Raw genomic sequence first — 21,356 nt, forward strand, 5'->3', positions numbered from 1 at the left:
ACCAAAAAATAAAAAAAGAAATGATTAAAAAATGTACAACACAAAATATATATATTGAAAATCATCGATCAGGCAACGTAATCCATGTGTTCCTAGAATTTTTATTGTCACCCTTCGGCGGTGTTTTAATTTTTACTTAAATTTTTTCTAGTTTTTCTTTTCTACCCAAGCAGAGTTTATTATGCTTTGACTGAATTCATATATTCATATATTTATATTTTCATATGTAATATGTAATTTTTTATTTTATTTTATTTTTTTTTTGAATTTTTAGCAAACTTTTTTGAAACTGGCCGGATCGTTTTGCTATATCATATAGCTGCCATAGGAATGATCGGTCGAATATGGTTTCATACTCTGCCAGGGTTTTCAATCATCGGTGTGCCGACGATATTTTTATATTTTTTTATTTGATTTCTACGGGATTGGAACGGACGGGACCTGCTTTTAACTTTCTATATACTATATATATTCATATATATAGTGTAACTGGAAACTTCTTTACATTCGATTTTGATACTAGATTTAGTATATTCAGTATTATATAGTATATGCAGTATTATTAACTACTACACTCATTTCGAAAATTTAAGGGTATGCAAAATTCAATCCATGTGATTTACTTTTTCCTCTTTTTGTTCTTCTATATCAAAAACAACTAATTAAAAAAATACAAAAAAAAAAACAAGAAACTTAATGATCTGGGATTATCCAATGTTTTTGGATTGTTTTGCTATTATCATCGTCGTAAGTTCTTTTTTCTTTTTAGTTATCTTCTAAATATATTCGTATAACAATTTTGAAAACACAATTAGCTTAGAAAGTTCTAAAAAAAAAACGTTGTTGTCCAGTTTTTAACATGAATAGAGATATTTTTCTTTAGTTTCCACTATTTTTTGCATGTATGTTTATGTTTTTTTTTTTTTGTTGTTTTTGTGTATGCCTAGGGCCACATATACATATAGAATAAACCACATATATATGCCTATAAAATATGTACAATCCGATAAGACTTAAAGCGCTGCATCAAGTTTAGGTTTCGATTTCGGTTTCGGAAATAACAAATCATAAATCATATGTGTGCCTAACTATAACTTTTCTGTTTTTTTCTTTTTCTGTTTTCATACACATACTATTATTAATATATAGAGACTAACTTCTTTTTTTTTTTTTTTGCTTTGCGTATATTTCTTTTTGTTGATGTCTGTCTGCTATGTTAATCGTATGATGAGTACGCATTAGTTATTTATTTATTTCTTCTTTTTTTTTTGTTGCTTGTTGTTGATAACTGCATTTTTGCTGCTTCCTTCGCCTTTTCTCCAAATTTAATTGGCGACCAACAATTGCTGATAAGTCGAACCGCTGCCGTAAAACGAGCTGAGACCATCGATGAGCTTGTTGTTGCCGCCGCCGCCGCTGTTGTTGTTGCTGTTGTTAGTAGCATTATTGTTATTATTATTGTTGCTGCTGGTGGTGGCAGCAACGCCAGCAACAGTTGCATCTGCCTGCTGTTGCTGCTGCTGCTGAGTGTTGCCTCCAGCTGTGGCTGTTGCTCCACCATTCACAGTGGCAACATTCGAGGAGCTGGAACCCGAAGTGGAAACGGAAACTGAGCTGCAGTTGTTAGTTGTTGTTGTTGCTCCGACTGAATCAGCGACAATGCCAGCTGTGGGCGTGGCAATTGGGACTGCTATCGTCTGCTGATGATTCGCCATTCACTGCGCCACCAGCTGCGTTAGCAACGGTCTCATCCACGCTGCACTCTCCGGCATCTCCGGCAACCAAACCGAAGCAACTCTCGCTGCTGTTGGCGTGCTCCAATTGCTGTTGCTGCTGCTGCTGCTGTTGTTGCTGCTGGTTGTGTGGAGTGTTGCCAAAGTAGCAAGGTTCCAGATAAGTACTGTAGCTATTATTGCCAGCAGCTGCGGCGCTTCCAAATAATCCCAAGCCAGCGGGATCGGCATTAAAGTGCGGCGGCTCATACAGATTACGCTGTCCGTTATAGGGGGGGGGGTACAATCCCATCGCCATGTTTGGATAATAGAATGGATCAGCAGCAGTCGATGCGGCTGTCGATGCTCCTCCTCCTACTCCTACTCCTGCCCCATTGCCAGCTCCCGCATTGCCAGCGCCCAATGCCAACGGATTGGGTGAAAGCGAACGAGCCGGAGAAACTGCATCCAAGGCTCCAAAGGCGGCAACTGAGGAGTTTCCTCCGTGTCCGTGATGCAGTTGCTGTTGCATCGCTCGCTGCTTGATGTAGTTGGAGAACTCAGTGGGCGACATGCGATACGAGCTGCTGTTGAACGAGAGAGAGAGAGAGAGAGAATACAAAGATAGAAAGAGACAAACGGATAGAGTACAATTTAGAACAGTCACAACACACATCAAGAGAAAGAGAGAGAGAGACATAGAAATCAGAAATTGCTACTAACTTAACAGTTATTACAAAAATCTATTCATCTTCAAAGTTTATTTGACGATCCCATATAAAAATATATAAATACTTGTATTTCATTACAATTACTTATAGTTAACGCTGGCTGTGTGTGCTCTGTCTGTGGATATAAGAAAATATATTCTACAACTACATTTTTTTCCTAAAAAAAAAATAAAAAACAAAAATAAAAAAAATAGTTAAAGCATTCATTGCATTATTATGATTAAATATTATCTTAACAGACTGATCTGAATCAGAATCATAATAAAAAAATATATATTAAGTTTCAGACTCATAAATTTCGTTTTATTTTCATAACTTGTTGGTAACAGATATGGAAAAAATTCAATAAAATTTGCTACTTTAAGTAACTGAAGTAATAAAAAAATATTTTACTATAAACACAATAACATAATGTAATCTGTATAACTTTGAAATTAGTTATCTGAATTAATGACTAAACCTCCAAAAACTTTTTAGCATGTTTATGATGCCTGTATTCGAGTTGTAAGTTCAGATATCCGCTACCCATTTTAAATAAAACCATATTCTAAAAATATATCGAAAATATACTGCAAAAATACTAAAATATACGAAAGAATATACTTCACAGAACGATATTATACTGCATTGTAAATATACCATTCTTAAAATATACTGCATGTCGGTATATCGATATTGTACTACATTCAAAATATACCATTTTAAAAATATACCACAAATAGACTGCAAAAATATACCGAAGGCTATACTGAATATACCATAGAGTAGAAAATATACCAGATTATCAGCTAAAAGCAACGCGAAGTGTTTTTGCCATATAAAAGTATTTCTTAAATAACTTCCACAATTTTCAGTAATTATAAATACTGTAGCTATAGTACATATGATTGTATGCACCGATTGATTCGATTTTTGAAGAGGACAAACATTTTAAACAAATCAGATCTGTGTGTAAAATCAAAAGGTGCGATTGTAAAAAAATGATGTCTCTATCTTTTACAGTCTCTGAGATTTAGGCGTTTATACTGACTGACGGACAGACAGACGGAAGAACTAAATCGTCTCGGCAGTTGACGCCGATCAAAAATAAATAGTATACTTTTTGGGTTTGCAGATTCCTCCTTCTGCCTGTTACTAACATTTCCTGCAGGCTTATAATTATATAATGATAGTTGGGTATTATAAAAGGTAGGGTATTACCTTATAGGCAATGGGCAACATAAATAAAGTCTCCAAAAATTTGATACAGTTTTGAAAGTCTCAACTCTTTGTTTCTTAAAATGAGACCAGAGGAAAATAGTCTCAGAGAGAGAGAGAGAGAGAGAGAGAGCAGGGTATTTTAGACTCACCTGTTGGTGCGCTTCGAGCTCGTCTTGAGCTTGGTGCTGCCGAACTTGGTCTGGGCGAAGGTGGCCGTGGTGAATGTTAACGGCGCTTGAGCGGCACGCTGCACAAAGGCGGCGGCTGTAGCGGCGGCAGCAGCGGCAGACGCATTATTATTGCTACCAGCCAAACTGCCGCCGCTAGAGCCGCTGCCATTGGCGTTCGCATGACCATGACCATGGGGATTGTGATTGTGGCTATGTGGATGGGGATGCTGTGCATGTTGATGTCCATGCTGATGCTGATGTTGATGCTGATGCTGATGCGAATGCGAATGGGGATGGGGATGGACATGTGGATGGGGATTGGGACTGCCCTTGGCATAGGCGGTGGGCGAGCTCGATGATCCAGCTTGCGTAGCTCCAGCAGTCGAGTGTGGCGATGAGCCTGATGCTGTGGCAGCCGTTGCTGGCAATGGTGGCAATGTGGGCATCGTTGTTGCTGCACCAGCTACTCCTCCTCCTCCTCCAGCTGCTGCACCAGCTACTCCTCCTCCTCCTCCTGCTGCAGTTGTGCCAATGGCGCCATTGGCTCCACCAGTTGTGGTTGTTGCCCCAGTTGCCGATGCTGGCAATGGCAATTCCTTGGGGCTTAAGCTCAAATTGTTCATGGTCGTGTTGACCGCATCGATGGGACGAAAGCATTGCGCCTCCGGATTGAACGTCTTCCTCACCTCCCGATCCGCCGAATGGCTATCCTCATGATTCTCATTGTTCTCCGTGTAGAGTATCTAAAAGTGAGGAACAATTTAAATCAGTATCGTTACATCATAGTCTATAGAGTCTTCAAGTCTCACCTTTACGGCACCCTTTTCGCCAATGCGATAGGAAACCTCGCCGGGATCAACCCAGACGGAGAGCTCATTGGGCAGATTCTCGAGTATATCGCTGATCGGAACTCCGCTTTCTCGCGCCGCTCGCGCCAACACCGAATCGATGGGATCGCCAGTTTTCAGACAGCGATACGCCGAACCCTGAAAAGATGCAGTAAAAACGAACTAAGTTAAATAATTCTGATGGTGACATATACAAATGTTTATATAATCAATAGTTGAACAAATCAACAGTCGAGAACATCGATCAACAGTCGACAGTTCTTAATTTAAGACAATTCATAATCAAATCACTTTTATTAAGTTTTGTAAATAGTATTATATATAAGAAAAAAAAAACTTTTGAACATTGTTTTAAAATTAAGCTAAAAATCTCGAGACCTTCTAAATATAATCATATATGGGTAATTCCATGGCGAAATTTTTCCCGTGCGAGACTTTTTACACTGCATTGCAGTGAAAATCACATAAACTGAAACAATTTTAAAAATAAGTGAATGTTATTCTTAAAGCTCTAGATAAGCACTATATTTAGAGCTAAGATTAATTTTAGGATCTTGATCTGTTTTCAGATATATAATTTCGTTCATTTTTTGGTTTTGCGTACGAATTGGTTAATTTTTGCAATTATCACAACAGAAAGCAAAACAGAAAGAAAATTCCAAAACCATTCTTAGCTCTAATTAAAGTACTTATCTAAAACTATAAAAATAAACTTTTCTTATTTTCAAAATTGTTTCAGTTTATGTTATTTTCAATGTAAAGAAAGTTCCGTCATGGAATTACCCATATATGATTTTTTAAAGATTATTTACAAAATCAAATATCAGTTTATAATCTTTTTAGGACTAACAGGGTTTCTGCTTATTTTTTACAAAACCAATGTGCCAGCGATCTACTAACAAAAAGGAATATGCAAAATAAAAGTGTTTAGTTCTGATTTTGTCGCACTGCTATTTTAATGTGCCTACGTGCCTCTTAAAGAAAAGTCTTAAAAAGTTCATGAATGAATGTTCGTTCTTAGTTTTAAATAGTTTTTTCTTAAAAAATCTTAAATTAGGTTCCACCATTGTATTACTTTAAATACAAAGTAAATAGAAAAATCTCGAATGTATTTTCGTAATTTTAAGCACTTAAACTTGTAAAATTCAAAGTAGTATGTAAAAGTTAATAATGTTAAGATGCACAACTGTGTTAAGCTACTTCTAATAATAATAATAATACCGAAACTTGGCTTAAACAAAATCTATATAAAGAAATAATATAATACTAATATAATCGTATGAATAATAATAAAAAATGTAAACAATTTGGGAGATTGTCATTAGCAGAGTGCAGATTATAAATTTGGTAGCTTTAACTCTGTCAATCGCTGAAATATGACAGCTGACAAGTGCAGACGGACAGACAGACAGACGGACAGACAGAGACGTTAGTTAGTTAATTTCGCTCACCTTGAAGGGCTTCTCGGGGTACCAGTGTCCTTGAAATTTATCCCGCAACGCCTTCTCCAATTCCTCGCCAAAAATGTTTACTCTTCGGCGCGGCAATTTGTTGTACAGATACGAAATGACAAAGTTCAACGCAACCTGTATTTCAATATGCATTTTGGCAGCACTTGCACACTCTTCTCTCTTCTCTCTTCGTCTCTCTCGCTCTCTCCCACTGTTTCGCACGCTTGTTGACTCACAAAATGTATAACGGTTTTATGGCTGCACTTTATTGCTCTTGTTGCTATCTTGCTCTAGCTTGTTGTTAGTGTATTGCCTGTGGTGGAAAGAACGTTTCACTTGGACTTATCATCCGAACTATGATTGATAATTTGGAATACTTTTCGAATCTCTGTATCAGATGTTGTTGTTGTTGTTGTTGTTTATTTGTTTGTTTGTGTACAGAATTAACAATGTGTATTTCTTGTTAAGTTGCTTTTTTTGGGGTTTTTCTTGTAAATTGTTTTTATTTTTTTGTTGTTTTGTGTGTATGCACGATTTGGTATTTGAATATGTTTATTGAATAGTTTCTCAGTGTTGAATGAGAAATGTTTTCGTGTTATCCCTTTGAATTTATGTTCCCCGTTTTGTTGACGTTATAAGCGTAGTTATCTAGATACGATTGCTATATATCCCCTACTATATAGCATTTGAGTTGAGTTGAGTTGAGTTGAGTTCAGTTGAGTTGAGTTCGAGTTGTGTTTTCTTTTTTGAGTTGCTCTTCTTATCGTTTCGCGTTTCTTGAGGCATCTGCACAATCTTTAGACATACATAACACACATCCTCTTTCCGTTCTTCAATGTCATCGATATTTGTTTACATTTAATTTGTTGTCTAGTTCTCTTATCTACGCTGTTGTGGTTTCTTGTGTATTTTGTCTTTTATCTATTGTATTTCACTTTTTGTTTTTGTTTTTTTTGGCAAATTCTTGTTGGTTTTTTTTCTTTATTGTTTTACTATTGGGTTCTCAAAAGCAGTGTGTAGCGATGTTCATAAGAAATATATCTGCAAGAAAGGAACAAATATATATAAATTAATATAATTGTCTACCTAAATTATTTATTTTAATTCAGTTGCCTCTTCAAACTCGAATTCAGAATGAAATCTCAGCAACCTTTTGCTGTTTATTTCCCTCAAATAATGTTCATTACTTTGCACACTTGAAACATGTTCACATCGTTACACTAAAAAACGTAAAAAACTCAAATAAAAATTAAATACTTAAACAAAAAACCATTTAAAAAAACAACATTATAAACAGTTCATTAAATCTTCGTTTGGACTTTCGCACACTTGTTTCGCTCACAAAAATAATAATGTCCAAACGCCGCGATGTCGATCCCCATAAGCGGGATATGCGATCACGCTTCAAGCGTTTGGTACGCGCCGTCATGATCAACAGACAATGGCTCGATGAGCCCGATGAACAGGCGCAGGGCATCTCAATGAACGTGAAGAAGAATCTCGCCTTTCTGGTCCGTCAAAAGCGCAAAACGGGCATTCTAACTGTGGCGGTAAGCGAAGCTGTCAATCAAGTGAATGTGTGGTTGGTTGATTGATTTGGAATATTAATTGATTGAAGTCAGTGGCGGTTAAGAAAGCTATCAATCAAGTGTATGTGTGTTAGATTGATTGGCATTAATAAACCTATTAATCAAGTTTACATTCTATATAAAACTGACTGATTGAAGTCAGTGGTAGTTAGCAAAGCTATCAATGTGATTGATTGAGTGATGGACCTTAACAAAGCTATCAATCAAGTGCATGTGCGATTGATTCATTGATATCCGATTTAAGTACTGACTAAGTGAAGCCAGTGGCGGTTAAGAAAGCTATCAATCAAGTGTATGTGTGATTGATTGATTGATTGATTGGCATTTAAATACTAACTGATTGAAGTCAGTGGCAGTTAACAAATCTATCAATCAAGTGCATGTTTGATTGATTGGCATCTCATTTGACTACTGTCTAACTGAAGCCAGTGGCAGTTAACAAAGCTATCAATCATGTGTATCTGTGATTGATTGGCATTTGATTTAAATACTAACTGATAGAATTCAGTAGCAGTTAACAAAGCTATCAATCAATTGCATGTGTGAATGATTGATTGATTTACATTAACAGAGCTTTCAATCAAGTGTATCTGTGATTGATTGACTGATTGAAGTCAGTATTAATTAGCAAAGCTCTCAATCAATCGTATGTGTGATTTATTGATTGACATTAACAAAGCTAACGATCAAGTGTATCTGTGATTGATTGATTGATTGGCATTCGATTTAAATACTAACTGATTGAAGTCAGTCACAGTAAATGCTATCAAGCAAGGGTTTGTATGATTGATTGATTAATTGATTTGCATCCGATTCAAATAGTTACTGACTTAAGTAATGCATCAATCAGATTGACCAGTGGCAGCTAACAAAGCCATCAATCAAGGGTTTTTGTAATTGATTGATTAAAAAAATGCATAATGAGCGATTGACTTATTTTAGCAAACTAATGGTTTATCGATCGATAACTATGGCTTATACATATGATTGAATGTGATTGATACATGATTTGCTTCCATCACAGGAGAAAGCACTGCTGCGCTCTCCAGCCTACGCTCGCACTGTGGAAGAGCGCAAGAAATTGTGCATGATTGTGGCAGGTTTAACCTGTTTCTCGCGAATTCCGCCGGTGAGTCTTAGCTCTAGCAATCGATATCGATATCGATGACGATAATGATAATTTTCATAGAAATTGCGAGCTCGCTTGGTGCCCGTGATCAAGTTTATGACAGTTGGCGCTGATCGCATACTGATGAAAGAACATGATTTTCCCCTCTATATATATTTTGTGATTTCCGGGGAAATCGAAATGAGAAAAACCCTCTACGACAAGGTGAATGAATGCTATATTTCGAATTCATTAAATGAAATTAAGTTATTTCAGGCCACAAAGAAAACTACAATGATATCGGAAGCGATTGTGGGACCTGGAGATTGGATTGGCGACGTGGAACTGCTCGAAAATTGTAGCAGACTCAACACTTATGTGACGATATGTAATAATATTATTGTCTACTCTATATAGCGAAATATATGTTATCTGTTTTTTTTAGCGTCTTGCGAGTTGCTGTGCATAACTGAGTTGGAGTTTAGAACAATTTTGGGACCCTTTGCTCGAAAACAATGGGCGGACAAGAAGACAGCCTTAAAAACGCTCAACTACTTTGATTTCTTCACCGAGGAACAGGTTTGAAAATTTAAGATAAATTAGAAATTATAAAAGTTGACAAATGTTTCAATATTCAAAAAAAAAGCTGGCTAAATTAAAAAAAAAAAAGATCAAAATATTCACTGACTGAAGCAATGGCAGTTAACAAAGCTATCAATCAAGTGCATGTGTGATTGATTGATTGACAAGCCATTTAAATACAACGTGATTGAAGTCAGTGGCAGTTAACAAAGCTATCAATCAAGTGTATTTATGAATGATTGATCGATCGGCATCTGAATGACTGAAGTGATGTCATTGATTGATTAAAAATGCGATTGATTGATTGATTACAAATAATGCAAAATTCGCGATCGATTTTTACGATTGACCAATAATAAAATTAATCTATCAGTCAAGTAACTGTTGATTGATGAATTGTCAATCAGTTAAATGATTGATTGATTTATTGATTGACTGATGCAGAGGATTGGTCACTTAAGTGCTTCTGACAAATCAAATTTATTCTCAATTTCAGATTGTTCGCGCCTGCAGCTATGGACTTTTAATACAATACGATCCCTTGCAGTTTATATATTCGGATAATCGAGGCGCTGTTAGCTATGTTCATTTCATACTCAGTGGCGAGTGCACCATACTACAGTGCCTCAAAATGCGAGTGCTGCGAAATGTGGGCAAAATCACCTACGATTTGGTTAAAGTGAACAATGCGGATGGCTTTGATCTTGATGCGAAGACGAGCAAAACTCGCTTACGTGACTCGGAAGTCGAAGTATCGAATTCCGATTTTAATCTCGACGATTTGTTGGCCTCCACGGATTCACAAGATGCGGAAACGTTGCAGGAGAAGAAAGCGGTAAGCAGCAGAAAAAAAAATGGAAAAACTTGTGATTAAAAATCGAAATTTTCCCCTTTTAGAAACGCAAAATTGGACTGCGAGAGGTGGAAATTGCCTGTGGCTATGGTGGAATTCAGTTGAAAAGGAAAATTCATCGCAACCCGCGACGAACTGTTTTGAGACGTCGCACAACTTATGTGGCAAGAAGATTGACAAGTTTTGGAAAGACGACTTCATCGACGGCTCGCGCCAGTTCAATGCATGGCGATGATGATGAGGATTACTTTCCCGAGGACGCGGAGGATGAGTACGATTACATTCCAGAGGATTATTTCGTCGAAGAGGAAATCTCCGTTGAGGAGACGCCGACGACTGAGAGAACAACAATGAAATCGATGATATCATCGAATCGAAGCACAGCGCGCTCAACGCTCAAATCACTTCGACAATCGGAGGGGAATGTGCTGCGTGTTGAAACCGATGATTCGATGAATCAGAATACACCGCGTGACACGTACATTTCACCCACAGTCAATGTAGTCGTAAGTTTACTACTACTTCTGCAATAAACTATCTACTCTTTAGTATAATATTTAAATCCTTTTCACAGCCGGAAACTGAGACGCGTTTTGTGGACGTTGGTTCTCTGACTTATGGCGGAATTTTTGGCCTAGGCGAGACGATAGTTCATCGCGTTATCATGGCACGCACAGTGGTTCAATGCATGCTCTTGCCACGCTTCTGGCTAATGGAGCCGGATCAAAATCCGGGACATATCTGGAAACGTCGCAAATTCTATTTGGAGGGTTGTGTCCCGTCGCGTGAGGAACTCTTTGGCAATTTCCTCAAGACGCGACGTTGGGAGAAATTTAAGCATGATTATGTGCAAAGCACACTCAATCCGAATAGCGTGAATAGCACACAACCCGAAGATATACCCATCATTAGTCGTATTGTCGAGACCAGAGATGATATTTAGTGAGCAGTGTGCGAAATCTTGAAATTTGTTGTGTACAAAAAAAAGATAAAAGAAGAAGAAATAAAAAAAAAATTGAAAGAAATACAGAGATTGAAGAGGATATTGTTTTGGAAGAACTTGCTCAAATTTGTTGGTAAGCTTATTTTCTTTATATTTCAGTTAATTTTCCAACATTGAGAAACGTTAAAAGAGAATTTATCGAATATTTTAAAATGATTTTTGTTAGTTTTTAGAATTTGTTTGAAAAATAAATATGAAAAGAATATTTTTTTATTATTATCATTATTATTATTATTATTATTATTATTATTATTATTATTATTATTATTATTATTATTATTATTATTATTATTATTATTATTATTATTATTATTATTATTATATTATTATTATTATTATTATTATTATTATTATTATTATTATTATTATTATTATTATTATTATTATTATTATTATTATTATTATTATTATTATTATTATTATTATTATTATTATTATATTATTTTTTTTTTTTTTTTATTTTGTGATATCCATTTTGCTTTTCACTTTTTGCCTTAAAAAGAGTTTCGCTTTTCAATATTGAGAAATACCTTTTTACACACTTTCACAATAAGTCGACAATTTTATATAAATGCTGAATATTGATTGCTGTTTCAAAGGTAAATGACAATACACAATTAAAATCAGTGTTCGCATCAAAGGAAGCACTTGACTTCAGAGCAAAGCACAAAGAGGAGGACCAAAGATAATTGATGGGGGCCTATTAACGATAATTAACAAGCGAGTTGACTGTAAATAAATGATGGCAGCCATATTGTAGATGGCATGCAATAGCAATAATAATAATAATGAAAATAATACAAATAAGTACTGCGATTGAGCAATTTGAATGGCTTATTGAATTTGCATTATTTTCTCATATATTGAAAAGAAAACGTTGCTGGCCCGGTTCTCAGCTTATTAGGCACGACCTTTGCCGACACTTTATATATATATATATAAATATATATATATATGTACATAGTTATGTATATATATGTATGTATGTATGTAGTGTGTGTGGGTGCCGACGTCATTCAGCGTCAGTTGGCAGTTTGCTCCGATTGCAGCAGACAAGTGCTGCCTCGACACGCTGTGCACCTAAATGTCATCCTTAAATATAGGTTAACCGTGGCCACACACACACATACAATGAACACAAAAGAGAGCACGCATCACATGCGAAAACTAGCACAAAGCAGAGAGCGGCTCTCACTCTCACTCTCTCTCTCTCGCTCGCTCGCTCGTTTGTTCGTTCGTTCGCAAAAGTGCAATCGTAACTGGAGCAAACGAGACGAGCTTTCGCAGCAGCAAAGCTTTTGTTGTTGTTGTTGCTACTTTCGCTGTCGCTTGCTGCGTGTGCGCGATGACATTTTAACGACTTCAAGTGCTCACACAAACACACTGACACACTGACACACACACACACTACGCATACATGTGTACATAATGCACTTGCTTTTATGCTCTTTGCTCAAATGTGTGTAAACTGCAAGCGTCAAAGCGTTCAAATGTACATACATAGATGATGCACACACACACACATACATAACACTGTAAATAACTACTATGCATGGTAGTATATGGCTGTGTATATATGTATAGTACTTGTACACTTTTTGTGTGTATGCAAATCTGCTGCGTTCTAGACGCGCTTCGAGTGAAGGCCGCTGATTTCAAAGCTCAGCTGGGGGGAAAAATAAAAGAGAATAACAACAACAGCAACAACAACAACAATAGTACTACAAGCAGAAGCGAGACAGACGAAGACTGCGGACCCATGGGAAACGAAACTTGGTAGAAATATCAATTTGCCACGATATCTTTGTATGTTATTTCTTTCTATTTTTATGTCCATCGATAACAATTACAGTTGCTTAAAAGTCAACAAACAAATCAAATCTTTGAACTGTTAACTAAAATCAAGCAAAGGTAAAGGGAACTAACAAAATTGAGTATTATCTTTAAAGTATACACAAAGGTAACTCAGAATATCAAGTATACGCAAATATTGGCTCTGCTTGTCACTATCAATATCAAGTATACGCAAATATTGTCTATCAATAAAACGGATTCTTTGAGTTTTCAGTTGATATAGCAATTTTCATAGACATATACTAGCTTTTATAATTAAATAAATATACTATATTGTATACTAATATATAAATATAGTATATACTATATACTATATAGATATACAATCTGCGAATTATGTTAATCACCCGTCTAGTATGATTAATTATTATTTATTAGTTTCACTTTAGCAAAAAATTAATCTTTTATTGTGTTATATACGAATACAAATTAGATTCAAAATTAATGTTATGACATTAATCAATTATAAAACTTTCAACTAGAAATCTAAACTACTTTAGATATATTTCTGAATTTTTATGACATCGCTACGACAATAATCTAAATCACTTCCAGACTTTTCATCGCAAACATTTCATAGTTCCGTTATAAAATTGTACGCTCATAACTATGCTTCATTTTTATTACATCTTTTGTATTTTCTACACAACTTTCTTCATCATTCATTATTTCACAAATATTTTGAACCATTTAAAACAATATTTCCTTTATAATAATTTGCTAAGAAATTATGTAAAATACTTTTTCAAATTCATTTCAAATATTTATATTTTCCGCATATTTCAAATATTACTTTAAATCAATATACATTTTATGGGACACCTTTAAAATACTTTTTGAAAATGATTGAAAATATTTGCAAAATAAAGTTTCATTTCGAATACAGTTCCACAATGATTTTTCAAATACAGTTCCAAAATGATTTTCTCTACACACTTTAAATATTACTAAAATCAATATAAATTATGCGAGATGACACCTTTAAAAGGGGCTTTAAAACGCTTTCTCTCAGAGCCAAAAAAGGCAGCTGAAACCTTTGAAAACGCTTTTGGCTATCTAAAAGAGATCTATTATTGTATTGTACGCATTGATAGCGCCAACTTTGACCTTCATTTAATAACGGACACAGCAATAGCAAAGCTCTTCCTCTTCCTTCCCCTCTTCCCCCCATCATTCAGGGCGAAAGGGTCGCGAGACCCGTAAAACAACTTACGGACAACCCTTCGATGCAGCCAGAAGTTATTTTTGGGAGGGTTCGACACAAATTGTTTTCCCTGTTTGTTGTTGTTGTTGTCAGGTTGAGAGAGAACAAGGTTTCTCCATTTGCACGGCGCGCTAACGGTATTTATTTATTTATAAGCATTCTCACAAGGGGATGCACAATGCATGCGAATGTGTATGTGTGTGTTAGTGTGTGTGTGTGAACTTGAAAAAGCTCGGCTCAATTTTCACTTTTATGCATGTCGAAACATGTACACACATGTAAGATGGCAAGACTAACAAAACACGCACACACTTAGAGAGAGAGTTGCCAGATGCGCGTAATTAAAGAAAAACCCAAGCTGTCCCCTTCCCCCTCCCCCTCTATCTTCACACGCTGCTTCTAAGGCACCCTCAACTACATCCGTTGGAGGACGCTGAAGGTTGCTTCCATTATTGTTTATTTATATTTGAATATGTACACACTGTGTGCGTGTGTGTGTGTCCGTGTCTGTGTGTGTGTACATGCTTCATAGTTGGGTCAAAGTGTCGTCGTCGTCATACCTTTTAAATCAACCTTTAAAACTGTTGGCCCAGATTTTATTGATTTTCGCAAAGAGCAAATGACGACAGAAGCTAAGAGAGAGCGCGCCGAAGAGTGTGAAGCAACACACAGCGAGAGAGAGAGTGAAGGATAGAAAGAGAGAGAGTTTGTGAGTCGCAGCTGTTCTTGTTGTTGTTCTTGTTGTTTACTTTCGTTCGCTGGAACGTGGCTCATTATTATAATGATGTTCTTCAGCATCATCGTCATCACCATCATCATCATCGTGATTAGTGTGCAACAAATTGTCACACACACAAAATAAGAAATAACAGGAAACTGGCCAAAAGTTATTTATAGCTCACAATTCTTTGCTTTGTTGCTCTTCCTGCTGCGAAACGAGCCCCTCACAAGAGTCACAACTAATGACGATGATGATGATGATGATGATAATGATGATGGTGATGGTGACATCGTTCTGGGGCTATTTGGTAATACTTGACAGGTTATAACACTGTCGGAGAAATCAATGCGAGTTGCTCTTTAAGAGCAGCAGAGTTCGAGTTACGAGTTCTTGAGGACTTTAAATATAGATACTCAATGTTAGTATATTTTCATATCACTTAAAGTGGTATTTTATACTATACTCAGTATTTTAATATACTTTTGAAGAAAATTAGTATGTTCATTTTAATACTCTTTCAGTTAAATTATGACTTATCAAAGCATTTTGTTGTTTTCCAGCAAATTAGTATATTTTAATAATCATTTTAATATACTATACTAAATTCGTTAATATACTATATATATAATATATATAATATATTCACGAAAAATCAGTATATTTTAATAATACTTTTAAAATAATATATTATATTATATATTTTAATATACTTTCTGATACAAATTCTGAATTATCCAGATTAATAAGTTTTTCTTTTCTTTTAAAAAAAATTAAGATATTTTAAAATACTTCCTATAAAAATTAGTTATTATCAAAATTATCAGTTTATTTTATTAATACTTTTAGTAGACTATGTATACTGTACTATATACTTTAATATACTGTCAAGAAACTTTGTATATTTTAATATACAATACTTTCACATCAAAATTAGGAATTACCAAATGAGAACATATTTACTAAGCTTTTCATTCGTATTGAAGAAGAATAATATATTTTAATGTATTATACTATACTATATACTTTAACATACTTTTCAAGAAAAAAAGTATATATATTTTTATACACTTTAGTTAAATTGAGAATTATGAAATCTTTTTTTTGTTTACAAGCAAATAAGTATGTTTTAATAAAACTTTTAATACTATATAATTGAATATACTTTTCAAGAAAATGAGTAAATTCTTTCCGATTCAAAAAAGGAATTACTAAATAAGAGTATATTTATTAATTTCTAGATACCTTAGATATTAGAGAAGTCGCAATACTTTTGAAGAAAATTACTATATTATAATCTACTTCCAGATTAAATTCAAAATTACCAAATGAGGGCATAGTTGCTAAGTTTTCCCAAGATATTAGGAAAGTCTGAACCTCTATCTAACTACAATCTATTATCGATAATCCGTGCAAACGGTAATGAATCACTTACAACATAAATTATCATCGGAGTGTAAATAAGTTAAGTCGCAAGTTAGCAAAGCTAATATTGACACTCAACCATATATCATTTAAATTATCAACAGCAACTCGAAAACGACTAAAGATTAACCTACTTACGAGAGATAAAGACGATGGTGGTGATATGATAAGCTGACTCATCTTTACCGACGGCAGTAAAAAATCGAGTAATTGAATTTGCAAGCAATTATTTATAAGTAGTTTTTAAAAAAGTTCAATTCTCGACTTAATTCTAAAGTCTCTTAAGATTTGATTTGTGGGATTCCAAAGTTTAGAATTTCATAAGATTTTTTATTTAGTATTATTTATAAGTAGTTTTTAAAAAAGTTTAAGGTTGAATTCTAAAATTGTTTTCTTTGGGTTTAAAGGTTTAATATATTTTTCTCATTATTATAATTTATAAGTATTTTTTAAGAAAGTTCAATAATCTTTAGTTTTGTTTAGTTGGTTTTTGGTTTAAAGATTGGCATTTAATAAATTTTGTTTTCTATTTAAGGATTGCTGACAAAGTTGAAAGGAAAAATAACAAAATAATGTCAAAATTTAAAAAGAATTGTTTTTTCCGTTATTTACGAATAAATATTCCTTTTTTTAAGGATCGTTAAAAAAGTTCTAGGCATAATTGTTAAATGATTTTTTTAATAAAAAAAAATAGACAAATACTTGAAAGTAGAAATTGAAAAACTTAGTTTTTTCGTCATTTACGTTACTTGAAACAATTTGCATAATTGCTTGAGAATCGTAAATCTTTAGGAACTATAAAAATAAAGCAAAATGAGACAAGCTATGCGAAATAAGCAAAAATCTATAAATAAGTTCAACTTTTTTTTTTTAGAACCACGAGTTTTAACTTTAATGAATATGAATGAAGGTGTTTTGTTTTCGATATATAGTACTTAGAGATATCTGCTGATTATTTCGAGTTTCTTTTTAAAGGGATTTTACGTAAATACTCTGCATATCGTATATAGGAATGTGAATTGTTTATCGACACGAGTCGATGTCTGATTTATGGAATCAAGCTATCGAAGAAATGAGACATCATAATATATTATTATTATCGCAATCGTAATTGCGTGATATTATTATAAAATTGTCGTGCAGTCAATTAACAGTGTTGTTGTAGTTTTTTGTGGGGGTTTTCTTTACAGTTGTTGTTTAGTTGTTGTTGTTGTTGTTGTTTTGTCTGGTTTCTTCAATTAGGTGACTTTAATTTAATTAAGTTAAGCTGACGATTATGAATCCGCTCTGATAATGGGCAGGTAACGGTAAAAGGCAGCAAGGGCAGCACTCACATGTGCATGTGTGTGTGTGTGTGTGTGTGTGTGTGTGTGTGATACCAATTGTCTCTCAATGGCCTTCAATTCAGCTTGTTTGTAGATAATTAGAGCGTATGTACACACATATTTTTGTAGTGTATGGGAAAACCTTTTGAGCTTTGTTGTTTGTGCCAATTTGTGCTTGGGGTATTTTTTTTTTCTGTTTTTGCTTCCTTATAAATAATATATATGTTTTGTAGTAGTTTTGTTATTTACATGTTACCACCAGCAGCAAAAAAAAAGAAAAAAAACGGTCTTGAGTGTTATAATCCAGTTCACATGCCACTGTTAGAAAACTGTTCTATTATTATTACAGTTGCTCTTGCTGTCGTTGTTGTTATTGTCGTTGTCGTTGTTCTTACATCACACACACACACGCAACGCATGCAAGTGCATTCGCATGTGTATGCGTGTGCCTGGAAGTAAAATTCCTTTTGCCAGCTGGGCGTGAGAGAGAGGAGGACAAGTATAAAAGGGGGGACATGTCAGCAGCTCTCATAATCGAACAAGCACTGGCCGATTACATAAATACGATACAAACACACACCAATGTGTGTATTCTATTGTATCGTATCGTAATGCTTGCAATTGGTATGTGTGTCTGTGTATGTGTGTGTGCAGCTGATGTTCGTTGCTGTTTTCCTTGCGACGCCCACAAAATAGATTTTTTTTTGATAGCCTTTCATTGTTGTTGCACTTACAAAAAACACGAAAACAGCAAAAGCCTTATTTTCATATGAATTGCATAATTCCTTTTAGGTTATTTGTCGTCGTTTAGCACATCATTTAAAACTTAACGACGCACGCACACACAGACAGACACGATATATGCATAAACTAAGAAGAAGAAGAAGACGACGACAACGACACCTTCACACAGTGTGTACACATGTACTTAAATATTACAAGATCGCAAAGACACTAAATTATATTCGACTCGAATATGTGTGTTATTTTGTTTCTTCGCCTTTTTTTTGTCCACTGACTAGCCTCGCTCGCTCTCTCTCCCTCTCTCACTCTGTCGCCCCCACTCATATTCCTTTTGCGAGCCCCCCTTAACAAAAGAGCAAGTGTCGCACACACACACACAGACAGAACAATAAGAGCGCAAGCAAAAGCGAGAGAACAAGCCCAGAACGCTTCCTCTCTCGTTCTCTCTCACTTTGCGAAAAACGGCTGTCGGGTATTTACGTTTTGAGCTTTAAGTGGGTGGCTGCCAGGCTGAGCGACGTAGTGTGAAGGGGTGAGGGGCGGAATGGGACAAGCAAAAATTTTTGTGCTCAAGACAATTTGGCAAAACAACACAAAACAGCTGACAGCGTAAGCATGTGTGCGTGCCTATGCAGCTGTGAAGCGCTCTCTTTCTTTCTCTCTCTCGCTCTGTGTGTGTGTGTTTTTGTTGTGCCCTTTTTTTTCACCATAGAGGACATTTTGTACTATTAATTTCTACCATTTTTTTTGTTGTTGTACACCATTTGTGTCGTTTTTTTGTTGTCGCTTTTTGCTGCAGCCATTTGTCACAATTAAAAAATGTTTTGCTCGCACTTAATTTGTTATCATTGGAACATGTTTCCGTTGCTTGTTTATTGACAAATAACAAAACGCACACACACACTCACAGAGAGAACAGCTGATGTAAAGCACATGCACACAACACACACATACACATCCATACATGCATTGTACTTACACATGTCAGTGTGAAAAATAAAGCACATGATTTTGTTTTTCTATCTGTGCACACACGAAAATTGAAACGACAAATACACGTAATGTGTGTATGTGCGTGTGTTTGTACGTATGTAAGTACGATATTTAACATGTGTACATACACACGTTTTAGCGACAGCGACTCAATTCGCCCACGACGAAGACGAAAACGAATGCGAATACGATAAATGCCAAATGACGCTAATACACACATACACACTTGTGTGAGTGTGTGCACAAAATTTGCTGAGCTGCCAACTCAATAGAACAACAGCGAATAGTTTATCGAATTCGAATTCAATACATAATATGTATGCAGAACATATGTATGTACATATGTATGTCTATACGTATATATGTATGTATATCTATTTACGAAACAGCTCGTCGTCGCTTGCCCATCAGCTGAGTGCGCGACTATGACGACAAATTGTGATGCGAGAGTAGTGTGAGTGAGTGAGAGGACGCACTTGTTCTATTGCCATGTACAACACATTATGTACCATTTGTATATGTGTCTGTACAATGCTGCTGCGCACGGGTAAAGAAAAGTAGAAAGACATAAAAAAAAAAAACAGTACAAAATTTGATGGAACATGTCCACGGACACCAAAGTGGATGGATGGATAGCATGCAAGAAAGAAGGGGGCGGCGGGGAATGGAGTTGGTTGTCGTTTCGTGTTGTCTGTCGGCTAACAGCTGGGCACGACGGCACGAACACACGAAGCACGAAACACGAACACGAGCTCCACTGCCCTACTGAGCGATAACGAAATCGAAATGGAGTCGCGCAATCGGCAAAACTGATTGCTGCGCTGCCTCTGCTGCTGTTGCTGTTGCTGCGACAGGGACAGGGACATTTTGACTGGCTTCAAAGATATCTCGAATGCGTTTTGTTGTTATTGTTGTCGCGAGTAGTTTTCTCTAGTTATCATACAGTGTGTACATACTAAATAAAGCACACATATAATTATCTCTACATATGTACGTGTGCCAATGTATACACATGCATTTTGTAATGCACATTACGAGAACACAAAAAAAATGGGAAGAAAAATATATGGCACAGAGTTTTTTTTTTGGTTGTATTTTTGTTTTAAGTACCAAGCGAACTATTATGTTGATTGACGTAGTAGTCGTTGTTGTTGTAGTTGCTGTTGCTCTTGTTGCAGTTGTTGTTGTTTGTACGATGGGCGAGAGTTGGCGAGTTGTGTAATACGTTTTTAGTTTGATTACAATTAGGTTTTGTTGTTGTTTTTTTTTATTTTTTGCTTTTTACTATTGTTCTCCTATGTCTATTTGTTTATCTTGTGGTTGTTGTTGCAGTTGGTTTTATTTGTTGTTGTTGTAGTTGTTGTGTTTGGTTTCTGTTGTATTTTATATTTTATTTTATTTTTTTTGTTCTATTTTATGCTTTGAGTTGCTTGTGTGTGAAAACGTTACTTAATTGCAGCGCGCGCTACGAACGCCGTGTAAAACGTCCGTAGGTCTTGAAATCGTTGTAGTAACTGAAATGAAACTGAATTTGACGCGCGAACGCGAAACTCACTCAGCCAGCCAAAGCAAGCAACAAAACAAATACGCGCTTATACACCCACACACCCACACACGGACACAGCTGCACACGCATAGCCGTAGCACACACATACTGGCATAATTGCATTCGACACACGAAGTGCACAAGAAGTTCACCAACGGAGACACGAACGAACGACACACGAACGAACCGAACGCACGAAACTTTTTCGTCACTGTTCCAAGCTCATTCTTTGCGCTCTTCTCCTACTCTCACTCAGTCACTCACGTTATGTACCAAGCTCTTTCTCTATTTTCGTTGTGC

The 21,356-nt window shown here is 35.5% G+C and overlaps 2 protein-coding genes across 6 annotated transcripts in view; one reads left to right on the forward strand and one right to left on the reverse strand.

Annotated features, from left to right (window-relative positions):
- Window positions 1–1,157: 1,157 nt before the first annotated feature.
- LOC133847016 (midnolin homolog) lies at window positions 1,158–21,020 on the reverse strand. Its single transcript, XM_062281718.1, is given in 6 exon segments — window positions 1,158–1,685; window positions 1,687–2,299; window positions 3,793–4,556; window positions 4,623–4,799; window positions 6,113–7,153; window positions 20,621–21,020. Coding segments are annotated over 5 exon segments (2,067 nt in total). The 5' UTR covers window positions 6,266–7,153; window positions 20,621–21,020; the 3' UTR covers window positions 1,158–1,325.
- Window positions 7,286–21,356, forward strand: part of LOC133847017 (uncharacterized) — a 321,107-nt gene continuing 307,036 nt past the window's right edge. For 4 of the 5 annotated variants that reach the window (XM_062281721.1, XM_062281722.1, XM_062281719.1 and 1 more), the window contains exons 1-8: window positions 7,289–7,662; window positions 8,726–8,830; window positions 8,891–9,034; window positions 9,086–9,197; window positions 9,255–9,388; window positions 9,888–10,226; window positions 10,289–10,750; window positions 10,819–11,320. In XM_062281721.1, the coding sequence (XP_062137705.1) occupies window positions 7,465–7,662; window positions 8,726–8,830; window positions 8,891–9,034; window positions 9,086–9,197; window positions 9,255–9,388; window positions 9,888–10,226; window positions 10,289–10,750; window positions 10,819–11,187 (1,863 nt within the window). In that variant the 5' untranslated portion in view covers window positions 7,289–7,464 and the 3' untranslated portion in view covers window positions 11,188–11,320. Of the gene's footprint in view, window positions 7,663–8,725; window positions 8,831–8,890; window positions 9,035–9,085; window positions 9,198–9,254; window positions 9,389–9,887; window positions 10,227–10,288; window positions 10,751–10,818; window positions 11,321–21,356 lie in introns of all 5 variants that reach the window. The other variant, XM_062281723.1, reaches the window with a different exon arrangement.

This window comes from Drosophila sulfurigaster, chromosome X, assembly GCF_023558435.1.
Source record: "Drosophila sulfurigaster albostrigata strain 15112-1811.04 chromosome X, ASM2355843v2, whole genome shotgun sequence".
Taxonomy (NCBI): Eukaryota; Metazoa; Arthropoda; class Insecta; order Diptera; family Drosophilidae; genus Drosophila; species Drosophila sulfurigaster.